This window comes from Lathamus discolor, chromosome 11 (genome assembly GCF_037157495.1).
Source record: "Lathamus discolor isolate bLatDis1 chromosome 11, bLatDis1.hap1, whole genome shotgun sequence".
NCBI lineage: Eukaryota > Metazoa > Chordata > Aves > Psittaciformes > Psittacidae > Lathamus > Lathamus discolor.
The window spans coordinates 9320829-9346343 of NC_088894.1; the positions used below are offsets into that span (position 1 = coordinate 9320829).

The 25515-nt window shown below is 43.4% G+C and overlaps 1 protein-coding gene across 2 annotated transcripts in view; it reads right to left on the reverse strand.

Moving 5' to 3' along the window:
• Positions 1 to 17130: 17130 nt before the first annotated feature.
• BMP7 (bone morphogenetic protein 7) overlaps positions 17131 to 25515 on the reverse strand; it is a 44572-nt gene continuing 36187 nt past the window's right edge. The window contains exons 4-7 of one of the 2 annotated variants that reach the window (XM_065691569.1): positions 21512 to 21709; positions 19698 to 19774; positions 18979 to 19089; positions 17131 to 17742 (exon numbers count right to left, since the gene is read on the reverse strand). In XM_065691569.1, coding sequence (XP_065547641.1) covers positions 17593 to 17742; positions 18979 to 19089; positions 19698 to 19774; positions 21512 to 21709 — 536 coding nt within the window. In that variant the 3' untranslated portion in view covers positions 17131 to 17592. Of the gene's footprint in view, positions 17743 to 18978; positions 19090 to 19697; positions 19778 to 21511; positions 21710 to 25515 lie in introns of both variants that reach the window. The other variant, XM_065691568.1, reaches the window with a different exon arrangement.

A 25515-nucleotide genomic window follows, 5' to 3' on the forward strand; every position in this document is an offset into this window, starting at 1 on the left:
AAAAGTGCAACCTGACCGCAAAAGTATTATTTTATAAATAAGGTCCTTTAGTAGTAGTTAATTGGATACACATTTTGCTGGATTCATGGAACATTAAAAACTATCATATCCAAATTGACTGACTGAGTTCATGTTACATCTCCAAATTACCGATGACCATTTGCCTTGCAACATCAGACCTTGGGTTCAGAAATCTAGCTCGAGGGCCTTTTTTAAGTATGTGGTGCTTCTTTTTTTTTTTTTTTCCTAATAGAGATTGATTTAGTGTATGTTTAATGGCCCCATAAATCATTCAACATGCCCAACTCGCATACAAATTCTGCCAAAAAGAAAAGTTTTCAAGGAAGCAGATGCCTTGTTCTTGGAACCAATCTGCCTTGCTCTCTGCATGTGCGTGAACCCATCATTTCAAGATCCTCCTTATAAAAATGTTCTGCTCTCCCAGGTCTGAACATTGGTCGTTTTCTCTGGGACTGCTTTCTTACGATGCCAAGTTAAACTCGGGCAATTCCCCTGCTGTGCCCGTTCTGTTCTAGTGCCTTTTAGATCAGCAATAAATAAATTCATTGTGCATTTCAACAAGAAGAAAAAGCAAAAGCCGGAGTCGCATTGTGCTTGCTCTTGTGAAGATCTATTGTGTGCAAAGTAGTGTACTATCAAATGGCGTAGGTCATTTTTCATTACCCCACTGAGGATGCAGCTCAAAGCAGAGGATTATAAAAACTCATTTCCTTTGGTTAAGGGAAAAAAAAAGAAGAGTTAACATTCAATAAACTCAAGGGCTATGACGCAATGTGGCCCTCAGAACCTTCCGAGCAGAGCTGTTAATGGCTTCCTTTCCCAGGACGCGGGTTTGCCCCGTTCACTTATCGACTTTGATGCATTAGTAAAAGAAAATATCAACCCCTCATAACTCTCAGAAATGATACAATACATCACTTGAAAGTAAGCTAGGATCAACACATTGTTAACTGTTTGATCTCTCGAGTCAAAATTAATGATAGGTGTTTTGCACACAAAAAAATGAATGTTAAAAGCCTATTTAAGCTAACTAAAGACATCCATACAACATCAGGGTTGAATTGGAGGTGATTTCCTGCAATGCAGCTGTTATAAGTTTATCAGTCTGCGGGTGGCAGTAACCAGTAATCATAACCAGATTGCAGAAGGGTGGGATGGAACTTATCTTTAAACAGAAGATCTAACTAACTAACTAACTAAAGAAAGCTGGTTGAAAACTAAGTTCACGGTATTATGCACTAGAACACCCAAGGGTCTGGGGGAAGCCAGTTTTCTGTATATTTTAAAGAACTGAAATGATTCTGAAGGTTTAACTGCTAGGCAGGGAGAAACCAAGGTTCGTAATGATTAACAGCAGACCTCCTGCTCTCTTGTACTCGCAGCATTTACAAAATAATGATAGCTAATAAGAAATGGCATTAAGAAATGACTTCAACTTTCTCCGCTGAGAAGTTGCCATAGGCTGTTGATGAACTTTTAGCTCATTCTCTTGTGACATGGAAAGATCCGAAATGTAGCATATATTTCAAGCAGAAAAGCAGTTGAAAAAATTCCAAGAAATCTCTCTGAAGAGCCAAAGAGAAGTGTTGCGCTGCGAGACAATGCCTCTGGACAATTACAGCCTGTTATTTTTAATGCATCTTGAATTGCTTCCGTCTGCAGCTAATCTGACCACTGGAAACAGTCACTTTTGCAATGCCCTTTAATTTTTCTGATTTGCGTGTGGGAGGTATCTGTTGGTATTAATATGAATGTTTTCCTGATTGAATTAGAGAAAACAAGACAAGCTTTCAGAGTAGAATCAACTTTCTTTGAGAAATGTGAACTCAGGAGCACGGATGAGGCAGTGGCAAGCCATGCAGATGATTTAGGTCTACCCCACGTCACTCTCCTGCAAACACGGAAAAGAGTGACAGAGAAGTCCCACTGGATCCTCAACTATCCCCAGCACCAATCCACAATCTCTTTAGCCCTCTTTGTTCTTACTTTTGCCGAATACTCGGCCCTTTCTTGGCACTGCTTCAGGCGCTCCAGCTCCATCCGTTAGAGCTGTGCTTGCAGCCAGCGGGGATACCCCTGTTTCCTAACTCATTGACCCATGCAGACCCACTGTTTTCTATGAATGAATGAATCCCTTAAACAATTAAGGAGTGACCCAAAGTCTTCTTCCATCCCCAAAGTCAGCCGAATACATGCTTTGTTTTTAAACTGACACAAGTTTAACATAGCCGCTGTGTTCGCCTTTCCCATCAGCAAATCCAGCTCCTGCCATCTCTCTACGTTCCTCCTGCAAACAGCCACTGGTTTCTGGGAGCTGTCTAATGCTTAAGCCTGGTTTCTGGAAGCTGAAGATTTGGGGAAATTCAGCTTTGTTTTCTTTATGGAGAACAGACTGAAAAATGGCAATTACATTTTAACATAAAATTCTGATCAAAAAGGGTATGGTTTTGAAAATACTTCACACAGCTTTCCTTCAAATTTCAATGAAAGTTTAAATCTAAAATAAGTCTTCCCCGTGTCTGACATCTGTGCGTTATTTATACACCTTTTTCATAGACTTTTCTTTTTTCAGAGGTGTTTTTATTGATAAAACAGGAAATCTGAAATATATTTCAATTAAGGCACTCAGCCATTGCCATTTTTTTGTTTCCTGCATCTTACTCAACAAAACCTCTTAATTATTTCTCCATGGCCGTGGAATCAGTTCACTCCCTTCTTCTCCCTAACAGGACTATAAAATCCTCAGCTGGCAGATCTGTCTGTACGCCAGGCTGTGAGATGTGACACATCACAAATACCTGGAGAGGGTAAATTTTCCATTCGACAAAGTAGCAGAAAGAAAGCAATTTCATGGCCCATGTGAGGGCAGGTGGATGGTGGCCCAACACTTCCCAGTTTTTGGCTGGCTATGTGTTTTCCCAGTTGTTACTGCTTTGGATGTGGCCCATCCCAAGCAGTCCAGTTACTGGTGTGGGACAGCTGGACTGGGCAGCACCTGTGGTGGCTGGATGCTTGCCCTCGTGCCTATCTGCTCACTGAGTGTGATTACTCCTTGCCAAGCTCCTTGGCATGAATCGTGCTGTTCTGCATGCAGTGCCATGGCTTTACCTGCTTTACAGCCCATCTCATCATATCAATTCATTTAACAATTCTGCCACATAGAAATTTTACAGGCAGGGGAACTGAGGCATTGATGGGTGACATCTCCTGCCCAGAGTTATGGAGTGGATGATGAGAGGCATCAGGACTCCAGACCCAGCTCCTTCCGTATCATACTGTTATGTCTTGTTTGAAGTACTGAAATGAGTGTAACAATTATCAAAGTTCAATGTAGGAACTTCTGTAGTAGGCTCTGAAATACTCAGATGTGTTAATCATTTGAAATACAGTAAGGGCTGTGTTAAGACATTGTGTGGTTTAATGCAACCTTTAGACTCAAATTCACTGTTAAAACACAGCCTTGCGAGTGTGGGAAGCACTTCCTGCCAATCTGAACTGGGGGGGAAATCTATATGCAGAAAACAGGGGAACTGGTAAACAACCAGTTAAGCAGCTCAGCCCACTGCATCACAAAGTGCTGAATTCCTAAATGTGGAACCCAGATGCAAAAATAACAAAGACCACATTAAAGCGATGCTAATCGTACAAGCTATGGCTCTAGAGGAAGATGCGGAAGTGCTTGGGAGAAGAACTGGGGGAAAGATAGCACAGCCTACAATTGCTTTTGCAAACAATGTATGATGGGAAAAAAGGTTTCTGTGCCTCTACCAAACCTCCTTGTGTGCAGCCTTGGGCATCTGAGACCATACATGCACATCCACACATGTGGGCAAGGTTCCCAACCCTTCTGCAGATGTGGGGGCCCCAGCTTTGTAGACAAGCTTGGGAAAGGACTATCTTGGGAGCAATCCTTATTACAGACCAGCCATGGGATGTGAAACATATACCTTTTTTACACCAGGCTTTCCAGGGAACCCATGGTCTCACTAGAAACACCCCAGCTGCAAACTGGCCACAGGAAAGCAGCCCAAGGCCCCTGCTCAGAGCCATGCCTGGCCTGCCTTCCCCTCTTTGCTGGTGATGGATAGGGCAGGCCCCACAGTGAGAGCCACTGCGAAGAGGAAGGCAGGACAGAGGCAGGTTTCTCCCAGACCCCACAGTGGGATCAGGCATACAAGTAGCTTCTTGCGGTTGGCAAAGGAGTCTGTGAAAGGCTCACAATTAGTTGAAGGTGAACACCAGTATGCACTTAGTAAGTGGATGATTGCTTTGTTAGTGAGCTCTTTAGTTGGATCCTGTAAGAAGGGTAGATACAGGCTCCTCCACACTTAAGCTATGCCACCTGGGTATGAGGAAATGATGCCTGTGATTAAGAAAACCTGATGGGTAAATTATCACCAAATTAGGTGAAAATCAGAAGCTTCTAGAAAGGACTGAACCAGTTACTGAGCAATTGAGCTGAGATGTTGGTGCTGGAGGCCTGGTTCGGGTTTATCCTGAGGAGGTGAAAAGCCTTATGGTCTCTAGTGCTTTGGTGACTTCAGGAAGGTATGAGCTGTCCTTTTTTCTGGAAGGACAAAGTCTTGGTGTTACCTGTATGTTGCAGCCTGCTTCTCTTGAGAAGACTTTGCAAGGGGGAAATGAAAAAGGTGACCTCTGGTACTGGAAAGGTAAGCTTTATCTTTTATAGTCCTAAGTAAAGTGATACATACAGTTGTTCAGAGCAACTGAATAATACAGCAGTGCGGTTGATGTGGGGTCAGAGTGGCCAGAAGCAGGGTCTGGAGGAGCCCAGGCTGGGACAAAGCTGCCACCCTTTGTGGGACACAGCAGATAAACAGCCTCCTCCACCTTTATCTGTTGGTCTCCAGCAAATAAGCCAACCTGGTTATGAGTCTGGAAGCAGAGGCATTGGGATGTTGGGCTGATCACCTAGCAGACTGCAATTTAAAATAGTGTGTGAATCTTATGATAAGAGTTTCTGTGCAGTGTTTTTAGAGTAATGTTATTTTAGTTACTATTCAAGTGCTTGATTTGCTCTGGTTTCTCTTTCTTCTTGGTCATGACCAGGATTGGGACTGGTTATGTACAGAGGAAAGTTAGGCAGTTGCCTTACTTTCTCTGGCTAGCAAAGCCTATCTGACCGTTGTGTGTTTTGTGCCTTGCTCTGCTGCTACCCTCTCTCTTCTGCTCACTGACATGGTTGAGTACAATACAAAGTAGGGGTAAAGTTAATGCAAGTTCCTCCCACCCTACAAATAATCCTGAACTTCTGAATTGCTGTAGCTGGAACTTGCTCTCTAAAAGAGTGGGCGTTGCTTTACCCATGTAGGGGACCGAAAGCATTGCTTGGAATAAGGGGTACAGAAATAAGCATAGGAGGTGATGTTCTGCCTTTGAATGCTAATTTGTTCTTGCTCTTGAGACAAGAGAGAGCTCAGCCTGAAGTTGTGTCTGGAGTGATACTTCTGGTCTGTGCCCCAGCCCTGGGTGGGATGTGGTGAGCTTTGTCCCGGAGCTAGCTGATTCCAGCTTTCTGAGTAATGCTTGTAGACAGGAATCCGCAACAGCTGCTCTGCAATAGATAAGGGCAGTCACCTTCCAAGCTGATGGTATTTGGAGATTAGTCCTTGGGATGTTGCACAGTGGAGGAGCACAGACCATAAGGGCGAGATGAGTCCTGCTGGTGCACGCACCTGCAACTGGGGCAAGCAGCGGTGGGGAAGGAAGCTTCTGCTTGTCTGTCAGGGATGTAGCACACTGGGTGTGATGTATATGGATGAATCTCTGCTTTGTCTCTCTGATGTATTTCCACAGCTGTTTCCTCTCATGGAGACTGGGGAGAAAGGCCATTCTTGCCTGTAGAACCTGGGGTGTGTATGCTGAATCTGGAAGTTGCTATAAAGATTTGGGAGGTTTTATTTTATTTTTCCCCTTTTTAATGGAAATTACTTGATTACAAGCTTTTCTCAAAGTTTTCAGTAAGACGTTCTTAAATTTTTTTATTCCAAATTGATCACTAAAATGCCTCTTTCTGCATTACCTAAGTGTTGCTTTGGTCATGCAATAGAGAATGACAGCATTCACTCAAGATGGATGTTTTTGGCAATGCTGACTTCTGGGCTTCCTGCAGCGATCACAGAAACCTGTTGTATGTGTGTGTTTTCAGTAGAAATAGAGATCTGTGTTGGCCTCAAGGCTTTTGGGGGGGGATTAAAAATGCACTGCATGGATGGATGATCTCTGAGTGTGGCTCACCATGAGTCCAAGCATTGGTACTTACTAGGAATCCACCACGTGTCTGGGCAAGCCATCCAGCAGAGCAAAGGGCACTTACTTAATGTCTGAAGCAGGGCTGATGTGCCTTGCGTTGCCCCTTGGCCTCTGCATATCACACCTTTCTTGGCGCTTGGGGATGTTGTGATCTGAGATTCCCTTCACAGTGACGCCAGCTCTCCCTGTGAGGAGCAGGGCTTGGAGGCTGCCAGAAGTGTGGGCGAGCCTGTGGAAATAACCTTTGCCTGTAGTCAAAGGTAGTCAGGAGCGGTGGTGGACATGACTTCACCATGCCCACTGCTTAGCATGAGTAACCAGTTCCATGCATTTCCATGCCAACCATTAATTTCCAGATGCAGTGACTAGCATGGTATTTTCCATTTCCAGATCTTGTTTGTACTGGCATGATTTAAAATACTTTGTAATTACAGTGGTTCCTATAGTCAAACTGCTAGAGCGATGCATGGTGCTTAGAAGTTTCCTCCTTAGCTAGCAATTTCGGTAATGACAGTAATTCAGTTAATCTATCTTTGTGGCCTTGTGGCTTTAGGAAGTATAGGGCTGGGGTTTTTTCTCCTTTTGAGAGATGTAGCTCTAGCTCTATATATAGTTCAGTGGCTATCTAGTATTCTAGATGTGTTAAAGTAACTCAGCTGAGAAATTCCAGTCCCATCACCACAAGCTTTCTGATGTTGCTCTTCATGTTAATGCAATCAAGTAAATGCAGGAAGTAAATGCAGAGGGCAGAAGTATGAGCTTGGCTGCTGCTGTGGGCACCAGCTGGTTGTATTGCCAGGCAGCCCTGAGGGTTTGGGTGCTTGCCAGCAGCACCTCATCCTTAAATTGTTGAGTGACTGTGAATATATTGGAGTTTCCCTTGAGCCAAAGAGGCTGGATAGAGGTGAAAGAAGCCAGGATAGTGTGAGAAACAGGGTGTTGGCACTGAGGTGTGCAGCCCTGGGTGTGCAGGGTGGCTGTCCCTAGAGGCGCACACCAGTGCTGCCTGACCAAGCTCTGCGTTGCTTGTGTCTGCTCCATGCAAGTTAGCAGTTGAGATGGGATGTGGCAGCTTCCTCTCAAAGATGAGGTGGCCTCAGTGAGTACTACTTCAGGCAGCAGCTGAGCTTCATTTTGGTCAACAGCTCTTAGCACAATAAACAGTTTCAGCAGCCAAATGTGACAACATTGAACAGGGAAATCCTTCATTTTTGGGAAGACAACTGAATCCCAAAGCTGCCCTCGTTTGCTGGTTGTCTACTACCAACAGAGGTGCTCCTGAATTACTTCTGGGAGAAACTGGTCAGACAGATCAGAGGCAGACATCTCCCTCGGTGTGCAATCATGTGTGCTGTTTGCTTTGAGAAGAGGCCAAAGCAAATGGGAAGCAGCAATTAAGGTAGACACCAGCAACGAAGACCTAAAGTATAGGGCACAGTGTCTACCAGTTGTCACAGCACAGAAAAGGCCTCTCCTTAATCTGACTGAAGAGGGAAGAGCTGTAGATCATTATTTTTGTGTATTGTTGAGTAACTGTTATTTTTCCCAGAACACTCTCCTATGTAGAGTAGGGAGGGAGGGACAGGTATTGATTAAATGTAAACTTCTGTGAATGTGTGTAACCTCTGGCAAGTTGCTCATCCTTGAGAGGCAGGGAACAGAGGTGGAGAGGTTTGCCATTCCACTGTCCAACTAACCCATATACTTTCAACTACAGGCTGACAAAGCTGGGGGATCCTGAGCCTAGAACAAGCCCTTGAGGTCACTACTGTCACACTGACAGTAAATGAACCAAAATCACTTTTTTGAAGTCTTGAACAGTAAATGCAATCTCTCCGATATTCTGTGGCCACATTGATGATTGCAGGAAAGAGCTGTTGAACACACAACAGGTCGTGTCCAGGATGTGTTTGTGACCATAGCGTATATGGGAAGTTTTGTATTTCCTGTAAAGCGATGAAACCTTCTTGAAATCTAGCTGAATTCAGAGTCTCTACAATAAAGAGAGATTTGGGTGGTAACAGTTTTTTGTGGTAACCTACGTATGCGTTTGTTTCTCATTTTTCAGAGATGTGAAAGCTAAATCTAACAAAATACTGTTCTCACCTAGCTCTAGATCCAGGGAGCCCTAACAGATGCAGGTGCAGGTGCAGGACCAGTGAGGGCCAAATTGCTTCTGTTTGTGGTACCTGCACATGTATACAAAGAAGTGATGTGGAAGTGTTTTGGAGACCTAACAAAAGAGGTGCTGTATATGTTCTACCTTTCTCCATAGGTGTGTAACTTGAGGTTAGCCCCATCAGCAGAAATACTCTATTTGATTCAAAGAAATCTGTTGTCTGGGAAAAAGACTGTGCTTATTCCTCTTTTTTTTTCTCCCATCTCCCTCTACTACTTTCTAGGCTTTGCTTGATGCTGGGGAGGTTCAACTCCCCAGTTCTTAGAGCAGTAGTCAAGTTACCTTGGTTTTCTTAGTTGTATGTATTAGAAACATGTGAACCCATACACACACATGGCTGCAAGGGTATCCGAAGCACAGCAGTGGTGAAGACTTGCCAAAGCAGGCTAAGAGCTAGAAAAAATTGGGCAATTCAGGAAGATGGCTTGAAATTAGTGCTGGAAAATAAACATCAGAATGGTTGAAGCTAGTTCTCTTGCAAGTGCTGGAAGAATTGTCTGTGCCTGCCTCCCCAGTATTTGGTCCTCTGCAGTACTTTAAGTGGGTCCCCATCAACCTGTCTTGGAGGTATCCCTCCTTGCTTGTGTTCATGTCATCTGAAATCCCTTATCTTCCAAACAACATTGCAAGACTCATTCCCTAACAGTGTGATCCTTGATGTCATCAGTTTTAATAAAGGCCTTAGAGGATTGACAGCTTGTGGTCAAGTTTACTGCTTTCCCCACTGATGAGGGAACTATATCCTGCTGCCATCAAGAAGTGGGAACAGCAAAGCTCATTAATGCTTGCTTTGTCAATGAGAAATAGGAAGTATTACTTTCAGCCTCAGAGCCCTACTTGAAAGACAGTTGCCCTCATTATAAAGAGGAGCCATTCTGCCACAAGATGCAGAGTGCTACGCTCATGTCTTTGTCTTGTAAGTGCTCTTGCTGTAGGAACATCAGCATCCCAGGTCTCTTGAAAGCCTGTAGCTTACACGGTTCTTTGGCATTTTGTGCTGAAGAAATTTAATTTGTCCCAATGAATCTGCAGAAGAAGGTTGTTGTGTCTTACTTGTGGTGTGGTAAAGGGCTGCAGAATATCTGTGCCATGCTCTTACAAGCTGAATGTTTATCCTGTGTTTGATTGATCAGCCAGGGACTGACCTAGCTGGTGACAATCCTCATGATTTGTTCTAGCTCTCCACTTCCTGAGCATCTTTCAAGAAGAGGTAGGTGAATGTGGTCTTCTAAACCCTTTGCACTAAGGGAACGAGGACGTCTCTGAGGAGACATCAGCATATGCATGACACGTGGTCTGTAAATGAAGCAAAAGCAGCTCCAGTATCCTGCAGTGTTGGCGGAGATGTGTTTGCATTTTCTGAGAGGTGCTGCAGCAGAAAACCAGATCTGCTTCCTCAAACTGTCACTCCCATCTGGACAACATATTTGACCTGCAAGCTTAATTTGCTGTCAGTCTCCCACAGCTCCCAGGAAGGAGTCTCCATCTCTTAACTTGAGGCTGTTACCTTTTCCAAGAAACAGGTTTCTCAAGGCTTGTTCTTGAGCCAGATGAGAAACATGAAATACATGAATGCAAAATGTAATCTTCTTCCTTTTAAAATAGTACCAATAAAATTGCTTTGAAGATAGAGTGCTTCGCAAGTGCTAATTAATAGGGTTGTCATTGCAACTCCACATTGCCACTGCAGAGGAATCGGGCTGCAAAGCACAGCGTGTTGCTGAAGACATGCATCTCTCCTGGGTTGTGATGTTTTTCTTTTGTTGAGCATCTTGTTCTCAGCTGCTGGTAGAAGCAGGAAATCTCAAAGCTGGGAAGAGCTGATAAAGTTTGTGCCTTGAACTGGTTATGCTTTTCCGTCTACTCCTGTGAAGCTGGAAGCTATTGCTTCTGAGCAGAAGTCCCTCCAGCAGCTCTTGGAGGGAGCTGGCTGCCATTGCTAACTGAAGACTGAAATGATTGCACGATCATGACTGAATGATTGAGGTGGTGGAGGATGGGGTGGGGTATACCTCACCTTGGAGCTTAGACTTCATCCCCAAGCACACCAGCCTCATGAAGTCCTTTACCACCTTGTCTTGTCCTTTTCTGTGGATGAAATTGCAGGACTTTGGGACACAAAACTGTTGCTATCAAGTGTGGTCTAAGCTCATCCCCACTAGTATGGACTAGGAAAAGCCTTGCTTTTTCCTGGAAACCAAAAAATGCCAACTTTTGAAAAATATCTGGAAATACACAGTTACATGATCCACTGAAATTCATAACAAAGGACAAATTGAATCCTTCATGCTTTGTAACAGCCATAAATAAAGGCTTTATGGCTGCAAAGTTGTAGGCAGTGTTCCAGCAAAATCGGATTTATTCCCTCCCCACCTCCTGCAATAAAATTCTCTGGAAATGGGGGTTCCAAGGGCTGTTCTGACACAACGTTAACTGCAGCTTCTTAAACCAGACTCCCTGCCAGTATTTATAGTTCTGTGCATGGTATGTGTGTATATAACTGCACCAGCTTTTACAGTTGATTTCTCAGTAGTCATGTGAAACCAAAACAACTGATGGGCTGAACTTGGAATCAGTTGTGCATTTCTCTAATTTAAACAAGAAAAAAATGTCTGCTTTGCTGTTAGGAAAAAGATCTCTTGATTAAAGCTGCTCTAAGGCGATGGTGGCCCAGCCTCTAAGTGTCATGTTCCTTCTCTCCAAAACCACTGGCTGGGTTTTCAGGGGAACCCTGCAAGATGGATTTCAGCACTTGGTTGTACAGTTGCAAAGTGAGTAGCTGCACACTTTCTTCTCACAGATGCCTGGCCCTACCCTTACTTGCTGTCCACTGCAAAATTGAGCTTTCAAGTTTTATGACATGTATCCTTGGAGTAACTAACCAAGTCCTAAAACTGCAGTCCAGCCAGGTCATTCCATGTTAAGGAAGAACAACTCAGGTCAGTGGATTTAAAAGTTAGATTCTGGCTTCAGGAGCCAAATATAGGCCAGCAGTGGCAGTAGATCACTGAAGAATTTATAAACAAATTGGAAGCAAACCTCTTAATATGTCAGGTTTGGACCAGCTTAGTGTTGGTTTGTGCTCCATTCTTGTATGCTTGCTATATAGTCAAAGATAGAAGCTAAAATGAGGAATTTGTTCTCATTAAGCAATTGTCCAATTATCTTTAAAGAGGGTGACTAGTACTTGTGCTCTGGGCAGACAGATGTAGAACCATCGACCTCTCTGCTCTTGTCTACAGCTTGTCACGAACGCTGAACAAAATGGCTTAAATTGTTGGGACCTGAGAAATGATATCCTTGAGCTCTGACCCTTCATAACTGAATCCAGACACTGAATGTCTCTGCTTCCACGTATTTTATATGAAGCACCTGACACAGCAGCAACAAATAACGCAGGAATAAATCCAGCAGCCTGCAACAGTTTGCCTTCATTAGCCAAGCCAAAGGTCACCTTGCTGGTGTCACCATTAGTGTCTGGCCACTACCAGGGCCATTGCCTGCTCTAGACCTTAATGGAAAGATCATGCAATGGAAGGAAAGGTGGGGAGCCAGGCTGGAGGTTTGCAATGCCACTGTGGGTTTTTGTGCCTCACAGCCACAGCATCACCTCAAACCTGCTTTGGAAATCTAGCATCAATGGGAAGTCCTGGTGGTGACACACTGAAGCACAACAGTTCTGCTGAGGTCCTGGCATCCCCCTCTCCTTTTTCTTAAGAGCTGCTTAAAATAAGACCATTAGCTCAAAGTTATCAGCAGCACAGAGCTGCTAACTTAGGAGTCACTTCAGCTTCCCATTCAGAAAGGGTAAGAGCATGTTTTTAATTAGGGGCAAGCCAATGGATGTTGTAGTGAATACAGGACTTGCCCCCTCCCAGTTCCAGACACAAATGCTCCATTCCCCAGATTACCACTGACTGGCCTGGGCTGGGTTTTACTGCAGACAAGCAAGCTCGCTCTTTGAGGGTGAGGTTAATCCAAGCAGCCCCACGTAGATCTTTATCCTGCAAATGGTTAAATGCTTAACCGTGCCTGCAAATATTAGTCAAGTGCAAAGCTACCTTTCTAAGGGTTCATGGGACTGAGGCTGAAGCCCCCCTTTTCTCCCTTGGTTCTTGCAGGAATTTTCCCAGATGGAGAAAAAAAATGTGAAGTTGATGAATCTGGCTCTGACTTGGTCTGTTTTCCTTTTAAATATAAAACCGAACTCAAGCTGTCTAAAGATTGTGTTGTCTTCATTTATGGAATTAATTCAAACATCAGGATTCTATTAATTGGAAAAAACAGCAGATCTGTCCCAAAGTGGCAAACCTCACAATATCAAAATAACTCTTAAAGCATTAAAAGTCTGCTCCTTCTGCCTGACCCCAGGCAAACCAGTGTGCAGGCTAGGAAACAAATCAGTGCATTAAATGTGTGTTATCCAGAACTTCTGATCTTAGTTTCTGGTTTAGGAATACAAATTCTATTCCATTAAGCAGAAAAAGGGAATAGATGTTTCTATTTAAAACAGAGTAACTCGAAGTGGCCATTTGTGTAGCTTTTGTACTTGGGTAATAAATGACTGTAGCATAAAGTGCTTCTAGTTTTTGCCTCAAGGTCTTGTCAATCATTACCTGATAAATAAAAACTTCAAACGGGCTCCTTTTAGTTTAATTGGGCAGGGTTTCTCTCCAAAGGAACAGCTGAACACAGAGAATAATGTGTTTGTGGCAGCAGTGGAAGTCAGCAAGAAAGGTATTTGGATGGAAATGGATGGAGGACGCAAGTTCAGACCTCAAAAGATGAGTCTTTTTGGTTTGACTTACCCAGAAAGTGTCTGTTCCCATTGCCTGCAGAGCTGACGGGATTGAATAGAGCAGCAGATGAAGTCCCGCAGTCCTTGGCAATGCTGCTGAGCTGTGCTTGTGTGAGCTCCATTCTCCCTCTCTGGTTTTAGGCTTTACAGCTGACACTTCCATAAAAATCAGGAATCTTAAAATTACACTAAGGCTTACTTAAATCATTATCTTTTTATTATATAAACGTTGGCAGCAATGGAGGCAGTTTCCTGCATAGGGACAAAAGGGTTGTCAGTACTGGAACAGTTCTGAAACGGCTCAATTAAGCAAACATAACATCCTCAAAGCCTGGCCTGAAAAGAAGTTAAAATAACTGATCTATAAAGTGTTTTAAATGTGCTTTAAAATGTCATTACTGAGATAAATCTAACCATTTTGAAGCTGGTTCGCTAGTTTTATGGCCCTGCCAGTTTATGGCAGCATACGTATTCATGTCAAGAATTCCTCTTCCAGAACAGTAGATGAGGAGACAAAGCCACAGTAGCAGTGCGGAATGAGGGGAGGCTGCAATCAGCTCGGGAACGAAGTTTTGGCTCCCAGGCTGGGAAAGCTGCTCCAAAGCATATCCAGCAAGTTGTGTGTTTGTGGCAGAGCTGGAAACCAACCAGTATTTCATGCTATAAGGCTAGATGTGTTGAAGTTAGTGGTGAAGTTTCTGTTGGCTGCAAGACTGGCACTGTAAAGCTGGGTGATTGCTTTTAAATGTGATTTTTCCTCCCCTAGCTGGAACCACCTCAGACTTACACTGGGTCTAAACGCAGAGAATTGGGACCATACTGAGAAATACCAGAGGATCCTCCTTGTAGAATTAGTTTAGGCATACAAAAACTGAGCAGGCATCAGTTTAGGTCAGTAAAAGTCTTTCCACTGATGCTTTGCTGAACTTCAGTTCTGTGCATGAAGCAAATTTACTTATGAATTTGTAACTGCTTGTGAAAGATGGTAGTTTAACTCCAAAATGCTGATGATTCAAGCCTCTGGATCAGCAAATACATCTACATAAACCAGCACAACTCTGCTCACAGTTCAAAGTAAACAAGAACCCCGAAATTGCTGTTATGCCCTGAAGATAGAATGTTTAGTTAATACGGGGATTTAGACCATTATTTTTTTCAGCCGCCTCCATAGCAATGCAGTGTGGTATCCACAGTAGGAAACCTCATGCCAGCAGCATCTCTGAAATATGCTAAAACAATCTAAATCAGAAAATGTCAGCTTCTTGGCTGATGTTCCTTTGGAGTTTCTTTCTTCCTTTCTTGTGCCTCTATAATTTTATTGGGATGACTAAATCTCTGAACTATGTTAGCAGTAAACAGAACTAATTTACCCCCTGCTTCTTTGAAACAGCTGCTGACAGCTGCACTATAATTCAATCGTGGATCTTTGCAGTGCAGACTGCAAAACATATTCATATTTTTTTTGTATTCTTCCCTCTCTGTTGTATTTGGACTGAAGGAGTCGCATCAAATAGCCACATGTGCCGGTTTTGCCCATACATAGATTGATCTACACGAAAACAGAGGCTCAAGACTAAATACTGCCCAGCCAAGAAGCATTTCTGAATATAGGAATAACCACACAGATACACAATGCTGTTGGGATATCTTTTGTAAAGTTGCAATGATTTATTTTACTAGTTTGTACAAAAGGCTTCTGACAACTGCTCTATGAAAAGAACCAGAAATGTGTATGCATTTTTGCCAACTGTTAATAAATATCTTCTTAAATAAGGAAACAAATGTGTTTAGGAACCGAGATTCATCTTTCCTGGATGTGATTGAAAAGGAATTCAGAGATGGAAATAAATAATTCTTCTTCCGCTTGTGACAACTATTTACATAAAAATGTACAAACAGTGAAGCTGATGTTGAGCCTAGCAACAGAAATCCTGTTATTATGTTTAAAAACAAAAACCAAAACAGAAACAATCCCCACATAATATTTAATATATGAATCCTATACAGCAAGATACCGTGGTCCAAGTTAAAAATGCAATACACCAATGCAGTGACCACCAACACTGAAATACCCGCGAGAAAAACTAATCCTTGACTACTAAATACTGGAAGTTTAGGCACAATTAGCTCTGAACTTTCTACGCAGCACCTTAACTTCCTTTAGAAGGTTTACAGAAGCACTGGTGTGTATACGTATACAATGTCAAAAGACGCTTCCAATCTGTGTGATTTCAATACCTCACTCTAAATAAGAGATGCACCAAGGCAGTTTTGGGTCTTTATTGTAGATGGTCTTGCCTGCACGCTCCAGGGAGAGATGGTCTTTTGGCTCCTTCAGCTGTTGTCCTGCCATTTGGCTGTCTGTAACTATTGCTCAAAGTCCCACATCGGGGCAGTTGGGAAGTTTGCTGGAATCATGCTTGCAGAGTGTGCATCCCACAGCCAGGCTGGTCCTGCAGATGTTTGAGTAGCCTGGATTGGAAGCTGGGCATATCTGGCAATGTGGTGACTGCTCACCAAGGCCCTGGTCCAAAACCTACCGATGTCTTGGAGAGAATTCCACTTTCTCATGAGCCTAATCCTGCTACTGAGAAAACTGCTGGGAAAACACCAACTGACTTAAATGAGATTAGACCATCAGAAACAAGTTTCCAAATTATAGATAGTAATTTTTTTTCCTTCCTTTGCTTATTCTTTTTAAAGTGAGGCATCTGGTCTGGATTTGATCTGTGACTTAAAGGAAGAAGAGCAGTGAGTGATTTCCAGAATTGGGTGGTTGCATTCATTTATCTTCTCTAACTCTCCTCTAAGGCAAGACATGGAGCCAAGTTCCTGCTGCGGCTGCACTGCCCTGTCCACTCACTGAACAGAGAGAACCATCTCCAGGCATTTATTGTGTTCTGGACCCATCTGTTGGAGGTTTAGGTTTTTGAAGCTTGGAGATTTAGAGCTGGTGTTTTATTGGTCGGAATTTTCATCTCTCTGTGACATTTATCCCAATCCTACTTTTGTGATTGCAGCACATGCCAAGTGGTGAATTGGTTTGTGATTGGTTACTGCTACTTTGCATTCTTCTTCACAACGACTTTAAATGAGTTTTAATTACCTAAGTGTGATGTTTGTGTAACCTGTGACTTTAAAAGAAGGAAAAAGAAAAGCCTTGAGGGGATGTTTTCATGCTCCTTGTTCCAGCTCTGTTTGGCTCTTGAAAGGGATTTAGTAGGGCTTTTTTAAGGTGAAGCCAATAACAGAACCCGGGGTTTATGGTAACCACTGACCCTGGAAGCCAGGTTTCCTAGCTGGTTCCTAGCTAAGCCTGTGTGCCACTGGCTCTACAGCCCAGCTCATGGCACCTTCTGCATTTGAGCCTCCATGCTTTTGAAAAAGCATTACAATTTGTTTTGTCAGTGAAGTCAATTTCAGTTACAGACAGGAGCAGGATCTTTAGCTGGCTCACACAACTCCCCAGCTGCTCAGGATACCCCAGCGAAAGGTTAGGTATAACCCCTGTTTCTTAACATTCTGCTGCTCTCCTGTTTCAAGTTCATAGCAAATCCAAATTCTTTCTGGTTGCTAGAGGAAATTTCCTTCCCTGTTGACAAAAAGAAAAGTAGACCCAAAAAGTCTCGCTCTTTGGAATTATTTTGTTCAGTTCTTTTGATTGCCAGTTAGAAAATTGTCTTTTTTTTTCTCAGACTGATCTGGCTTTGAATTTGCATCAATCCAGATACAGCTTTTGCTGCTATAGTTTAAAATTGGCAGTGGCATGTAATTAATCTTTGGTTTTGCTTATGAAATTGAAGCAAACAGAGGTATGAAAGTAATAATTCTCTAACAAAATACCTGTTCACTCCAGGTATATTTTGTTCACTTATTTTATTGCAAACTGTGTTACAGGAACTACACACGCTTATTAGTCACAGCACATTCTCACCTTGGATAGATTATTGTGTTTTAACTTGCAATCAACACTGGTGAGTTTGCAATCTTCAGAAAGACTCATTTGCAGAAGTATGTCTTGCAGGAGCCAATTTTGTAGGCAGATTTGGTTTTAAATGGTTTCTCTGGCTTGTTTCAGTTTACAAGCTCATTGTCTGTAATAAACTCAAACAAAATGTGTTCAAATGCCACTTAAGATCCAGAAACCGTTCCATTGTCTGAACTTTCAGAAGCCTGGTCCTAAAAACTGTTTGGGATTTTTATAAACCCATTGCTGGAGTGCTAACCTTTTCCCCTCCCCCACACAGCCATACAAAACCACTCTTTACAAATAACTTTTTTTTTTCCTTTTTTCCCGTTTTTCTTTTTCTTTCCTACAAATCTAATGACAGCCACAGGCTCGCACCACCATGTTCCTGTATTTTTTTAAGATGACATTGGAGCTGTCATCAAAATAGAGCACGGAGATGGCATTGAGTTGTGTAGGAGCACAGCAGGGTTTCGGCACAGTCTCTGGGTTTATAAAGTGAACCTGGGGAGAAAAAGTAGAGGCACGTCAAGATTTACTTTTCCCCTCTCTTCCCTTATGGTTCTCTTTCCCAGGCATCCTTCTGTGTCCCATGCACTCACTCAGACATGTTTTGAACACCTGGCTTTGTGTACAAACATCTCGAGATGTCCCCTGCGTGTCGGGAGGCTGACGCACGCACCCAAGTCAGATCTAGCTGGAAATCTTTCAATGGGGCAGGTTTTCATTAGAGAATTCCCATTTGTCAGAGCTCTGCAGAACTGTATCAGTTCCGATAAACTCCGCAGGACACATGGGTGAGGCTTTGTGACAAATCCCATCAGCCCCAGGCAGGGGTCCCTGTGGCTGGGGACAAGGGCTCTGGGTGCCCTGTGCTTCCTGCTGTGGGATCTCTGAGGGGAGGGGGAAGCAAATAAACCCCATTCTACTAGGAGAAAAACACACAGGTATTTATTCTTTTGGGAAACCACAAGCATCTACATTTCCTATTACTTTTGGCAGTGTCGTCCTTAGATAAGCACAGGACATGGGGTGTAGACGAGAAGGTGCAGTGAGCCTCCTCGTGCCCTGCAGATGTGTGCCTGGGACCCAAGCTGGATAGGGGAGGGTGTCCAGGCAGGTCAGCTGGGGGTGCTGCATAGCCAGGGCACTTGGGACCAGCGTGTATCTTGTAGCCAAAGGCAAGAGCTGTGGTGCGCTGGCTTTGGTGACACAGCTGGGGCTGGGTGACCCCCTGAGCCCAGGCCCTGCCTCATGAGATCACGCCAGCTCGGGGTTCCCATCTGGACACCCTTGCACAATTTCATAAAACAAATACACCCACAGAGCAGCTGGGCTGTGTGATTTTGGGATTCACTGACCACTTCTTCACTCTGCCCCCAAATCCGCTTTTGGCAGCAGCATTCAGTGGATCCTTACAGAGTTTTTCCAAGAGATGCTCACAGTAGGTCTTGCATCCTCCTCTTCCCGTGCAGTGGGACTATACCACTAAGATGTCTATCAGAGGGCCCTTTTAAACTAGAGAGAGCACGTCAATGCTTGCAGCACAGACAGGGTAATTCCTAGCCAACTGTTAATTCAGGCCACTTGGCTAGACATGTTGAGCCAAATGCTGCAGGCATCTTAGCTAATGCAGACCTTCCTTCTCTCGGTAGCTTAGGGATTTCTTTTGTGTATAAACTTATTTCTGAGTAGCACCTATCAGATATAACTCTGCACTAGGAGCTACAGTGCACCTACCAGTGTCTGTACAATGGCATGATTTGTAGCATTCATGTACGAATTCAGCGGGAAAGCACATTCTCCTTCACAGTAATACGCAGCATAGCCCTCTGGAGCGATGATCCAGTCCTTGGTGAAAGTGGAGATGTTAGATTGTGAAGACAGAAATAGTGTGCAGTGAAACAAGAAGTAAACCAGCACATAAACCTATCAGCTCATACATCTACATACAACTACAGTGACTGGCAAAATAAAAACCTGGTACATTGGCCGTTCAAAAAAAGCAGGTGGATTCCTGGAGAGATGTATCCCACTTTGCAAATGTGTCCATAGAGTAGCTAAACTTCAGGATTTAGTTGCTTATTCATTCAGCAGTCTCCTCCTGGCTGACCACACGGGTCACTTCACTCATCACTGACGTGCAGGTACAGGCTTTCAGACATTAAAATGTCTTTAACCAGGTCTAAAAGAACTGCTAGGCTAAACTGGAGGGCCCTATGTGTGTTCAGCACTGATGGAGGAAGTTCAGGGCCACAGTTTCTCAAAAGGACTGAAGTGTGTTGAGCTTCCAGCCAGTCTCACTCTAAATATTTGTATACCCTAACTTTGCAGAAGCACTTCCTAAGCATGCTAAAGGCAATGCACCATCTCTTCCCTCAGGGCTGGAGCTCACTATTGCAGCTCTAACTGATGTGCAAAGGCACCCAGCTCCCACCCCGATCACACACAGCTCTTACCTGCCACCCTAGGTCCCTGAAGCTGACGTAGAGCTCGTGTTTCTTGCAGGCTTGTCGCTGGTCGCTGCTGCTGTTCTCTGCTTGGGGAGAATAGGTGGCTGTGAGCCTGGGCTGCCCCAGCACCCACAGCCCTCAGCAGAGCCCTGCCACTGCTCGGCTGATGCACTCGTGGCTTGCTCCTTTAACGTTTTTGGTTTTACTCACAGAATAATGGCTGGGTTTGATAGATAGCAGTGAAGGTAGGAAATGCCCCTGTGACTTCCTGCGCAAAGCCAGGCATGGCCTGGGAAAATAGCCTTTTTTTTTTTTTTTTCCTTTTTTTCCTGTCTGGGCTTTCTCTGACCTCATAGTAGCAAAGAGCAGCTGATTATTGCCTACTATATGAACAGAGAGCCTATGAAAGGAGCAATAGGGAAAAGCACCCTTTACCTATTTCCTAAATTCCTGTCATTGAATCACCTGTGTTACTGGTAATAGTTGCACCTTCAGGTCTACAAAACCAACACGACATTAAGATAATGTGGAGTCTGTTCTTCTGCCCAGTGCAGCTGGATCAAGATTACAGACTTCTCTAAATGGGTGACAGTACTGAAACCAAGGACTAAAGCATGGGTCTGAGTTGTGGATCTGAACAACCACGACTACTGTGTGGACATGTAGTTGGAGATCCAAGTAGAAGTACTGGAAATGCTTCTTGCACTCTTCTTGTTGGAAGCTAACTCAATGTGGGGTCCCCAAGCTTGAAGCAGGACACTGGTCATGGGACTTTTTAATCTACTTGTAGAAACCAGGAAGTCTTTTGTCCACTTTAAAAACTGTATTGATACAGAAAATGGGTGATAAAAATGCATGCTTAAACTTCAGACCATCTATGCTTGGGGAACTGCAAGACCCAGAGCTTGGAAACGTAAGTGATGGAAAACCAGTTTAAGATACTCTTTGATGTCAGGTGAGAGGTGCAGAAAAACAGACATCTGGGCAGGTCAGAGAAGGGTTACTTATTGCCAGGGCTGCACAAAAACACTGTTAGTTCTAGGATGGGAATGGCCTGATTAAATATAGGGAAGCTGCAACAAAACTGATGGGAGAGAGTTCTCCCGTAGCCCTGCAGGTAACCCCAAGCCGCCCAAGGCAAAGGTGAGATACGTAAGATGATATTGTGCCCTGTGTTGTCCTCTTCCTTCCACCTCTTGCAAGCTTTCCTTCCATTCAGTGAAGCACTCAGAGGAATAGAGCTGGAATTTGCTACTGCCCTCAGCAGCACTAGCCCTGTGCTGTGGTTCCTGCTGGGAAGGTCACCAAGGGCCCATTATTCCGAGGTATCTCATAATTAAGCCACATTTCTATGTCAAATGCCTGATGGAGTTTTCTTCCATATTAGGATTCCCCCAGAATAGCTGTGCTTATCCTGAGCAACCAATGGGGCTTTCCCTTCACGCAAAAGTTTTGGGACTGCTAAACGTTTTGGAGGCTAAACTTAAAATCACAGACTCCGAAAATCTACAGCATTTTGATTCAGATCTGCTGAAATACCGTATTTTGATCACCTACTCATTGCTTCAGTGTAATTATCTTACATTTCAGAATGAGAATCTATTTCACATGGGAGAAAGGGAGATTTTCTGGTTAGGTGCCTTTTTAAAAATGACCAGATTAAGAAATCTCTGTCTAACATTGTTTCAAAGAAATATTATTTTTCTAAGTTTTTTGTAATAATCCCTAATCCAAGTATTTTCAAAGCTGCAGCTGAACGCTAGCGGTAGACCAGAGAGACAACAAACAGATCGTAACAGACATAACAACCCATGCTGTACCTGCCATGTTTGACACCCGGAAAGCTTCCTGGTTCTTTGGTGGTTTTGATCGATTCTGGCTCCTTTGCTTCCCTCCTGTGGAGCGAATACTGCGGAGATGGACCTCAGTGGCTTTGAAGAAGGCTACTGTGAACGGCTGCTTGTTCTGTGGGCCATGCCTTCCAATAAGACCCGCCAGCTTGGGATTGATGCTTTGCCCTTAATAACAGAATGGAGTGATAAGAGAGCCTGCAGTAACTTTTCATTTTGAGCAGACAAGTAAGGGTAGCAAGGAGAAGAGCTGCTGTCTGATTGGTAAAGGTGATTGCCAGGCATGTGACAATCCACAAAGGGCCTGGACTTGATTGGCAAAGCTGCTTCTGATAAAAGCAGCTGAGCACAGCTAACTTCATTTTATATCTCCACGTAAAAGTTACATAAAATAGTCCTACATATAATTATTTTACCCTAAATCCACTTAGCATTAACTTTTCCTGCATTCTTTAGAGGGGTTTCTTTAAGTTCACCAACCCATAATTTGAAGTGATCGTATAAAAGGAGCCATAAACTCAGCCCATAGGAACACTAAATTCCCACTGGAAGGTTATTAACTTAAAATGAAAATGCCTCTTTTAAAATGTTGTCAGAGCTCCAGATACACTGTAGCTGAGAGAAACAAATACTTCAGATGTTTAGAGACATTTTGCTTATTGCTGTATCTCAGCACCATTGTACTTGATAACTGTGTTGCAAAGCTATTGATTGCTATTAATGTTTCCATCATCCTGGACTTTTACAGTAATTTGGTTTTGGTAAAAGATGATTAGGTGGTTTATCTGCAGAATGAAATCAGTTCTTTACAAAAACTGCAAGGAGGGGGGGATGGCAGTGGGAAACTCAATATTTCTCCCTGTTGCCTCCCAAGGATGCCTGCGTACTGTTGTGAAATGCAGGGGTGATATCCAGAATTACCCTGTTCCAAGCTACTGAGTACTGCTGCTAAGTCAAAGTTATGTTAATGGCTTTTGTGATCCTTTTGCTGAAGACAGAGCTGGGCCTTGTCAGCCATAAAACAAATATGCCAAAGGAGAGGTGGCTCTTTCCTAGGGAAGCCCTGAAAGGCAGCCTGGCCAGGAAAAGCAGGCGAGGGGCACTACAGATTCCTGATAAAGTAAAAAAAGTCCTTATTTTACCTGTTTCTCACTACTATGTGAAAAGAAGCTGATAACCTGCAATATTTCTAGGTAATATTCTGTGACTGCTGGTTTTAATATGAGTTAAATGCCAAGGTTTATTTATAAAGTAGTGTCTTTATGGGAGTGTTTCCACCTTTGCTCCTGTATGTGGTCAAAAGATTGGTAAGGGTGACAGACCCAGAAAAAGGGGCCTGTGGTCAAAGCTCAGGGCCAAGAAATGAACTGGCCTTGGCTGAAGTCCTTTCTGCAAGTGTGCAGCCCAGTGAGCAAGTCCCAAGCTGCAGCACATGGGATGTGGGGAGAGGACTGTCTCAAGAGGTGTTTTAATGGGAGCTTGGCAGCAGGACAAGTGCCCGGCATGGCCAGGCCTTGCAAACTAGATAAAGCAAAACTAATCTCAGGATGGGGCACCAGTTAAGCTTGGGCAAAAATAGCACATGTAAAAACCCACGTAGGTAGGTTTATATATGGACATGTATCAACAACTTCACCTTCTGCTTAAGCTGCTTTCTGGAAGCTTGTGCAAACACTTTTAATTTTAAACATTGGAGGCGAAGCCCACAAAGTACTTAAGCAAGTAGCTGATGCTAAACAGGTAAGTAGTTCCACTTGTGCTCAGGCTTTGCCAGATTGAAGCCTAATTTCCTGAGAACAAGCTCAGCTGCAGGAGTTATTGCTCACTGAGTGCTGCTCCTCGGGGTTTTTTTTGCCCCTTCAAAGAAGCTTTTCTACTTCCCAAAGCTGTTTAAACTAGCGAGTACATCTATGGCTGTAGTTTCTCTAGTGTAACTGATTTTACCTTTACCATGTCTCTAGGGAGTAGGGGCAGCAGTATGGAGTGAGGGGATCTGACTTCACACTGATATGTTTAATGGATTTGCATTAGTGCAGCAATAAGTAGCATCTGACCAATTAATTCCTTGTATAGCATCAACATGTCATGTTCAGGACCAGTATGGTGGCAGTGTTATGCTCTGTGTGCAAAGTAGCATATTTCTTTTTAATAAAGATGGGAAAAATCCACTTTAGCTTTCCTATACCTGCAGAAAGCAAGGTTAAACACAAGGACACGTGTAGTCACCATGAGACAATGATAAACTTCTCCCAAAAGAACTAAAGATGTCCTCTTGAACCAGAGGGCACAGCTTTATCTGCTTTTTATGAAGCTGCTTTTTTCATACTGTCAAACATAAGATCTTAAGTAACGAACTAAGTGAACCTCAGCAGGTAGGGGCTCTTCCTGGGTGCTGGGCTCAGAGCTCACTGAAGGTGACTGTCCTTTTGCTTGCTGCTTGAGCTGATCCCCATTTTCTAAGAGTAAACAAATACCCTTTGATTCCAGCCTGGTTCTACCTGTTGACAGACTTAGTTGGCAAGATTATAAAGAAATACCATGATCAGTTAATTTATTTTGTATAATTTAATCTGGACAGTGCTTGCAATCTCAGAATTTTTCTTAAATAGACTGTATTAGCTCTGTGATTACAGATCTCTGTGTAATGACAGACACAAAGAAAGTTGGGGTGGTTTTTTTACCTAATTCACTTCAAGCTCTGGGGATTGCCCAAGTGTACAGTGTTGCATCAAAATCCTGCTGTGTCTGCAGCATGTGATTTTCATATGCAGCCCAGGTGTAAAAGCAGCTCTCAGACACACAGTTGGTCTAAATCCAAAGGGAAACTTGGGGAGCAAGGAAGGACACGTCCTTGCCATTCAAAATTAGGAAGAAAATTTCACGTGTATGGTGCAGAAATGTGAGTGCAAAGGTGTGCTGGCAAGGGACTTGATTACAAGACCCAATTGTGTGCTTGTCTTCTGTATCTCTCTACCTTTTAAACACCGCAGCTGGCTTTTCTAACTTTAATGGCAGGCTGATTAAAGTATTTTGTTAATTTGCTGTGAGAAAGCAGCAAGTTACTTTTCAAAGGGTTGAAATCACATACAAGCTCAGCTAGATTTCTCAGGAGTACAGTAAAAATAATCAGATTCCTAATTTTCATTGAGTCAAATAACAGATGAGACTGAACCTGGGAGTTTATGTCTTTGAAAGCTTTCTCTGTGACAGATCTGGCTGTATGCTTTTAAGGGTCCACTTCTAATTGCTCCAGGAGAGCAGCCAGCGTTACTGTAAGTGTATGCAAAGTTGCAGCATTTCCTTGGATGCAGGATCCTGAAAAGTCTCTATAGAAATCTGTAACAGATTCATAAATCAGCTGCCTTCCTCTTTAATGCTGAAAAACAGGACTGACTTTTGCTCTAAGATCACTAGGTGAGGATGGGGGAGGACAGAGTGATAAGGCTTTATCGGTAGAAAAGTGGGAGTGTGATACTATAGTGTACCCATGGTGATTAGAGATATTAAGCCTACTTTCAGCTACCATGTGGGCCCTGCACTTGGGTCTTGATGGCTTCCCTATATATGAACCACAGCTGAGCAAATGTGCCATGATCATGGACACATCTTCTGTCCTTCCAAGTATTTCATTTAGGAGGCAAGCTAGAAACTAAAAATGAGTGTTTGAAAACAGGTTAAGTTTCTCTTGGCTGTTAACTTGCTTTACTGTTTTAAGAGTTAATCTTGACTTGTAAATCAGGTTGAATTGGAATCTTTGAACAAAGATGGCAAAAGGCATCTGTCTTTGGGGTGGGAACTAGTAACTTCCATGGTGAAGCTCCTGCTTTGTGTCTGCTTGGGTTTCTGCATTCACTGATCACTCAGAAAGGGGCAGGTTAAAACAAACCCTGCGCACTTCTCGGTGTGCAGGTCTCACATAAGTAAAATCACCCTTTGTGTAAATGGACACTATAGGGAGCCTGTTTCAAAACGGC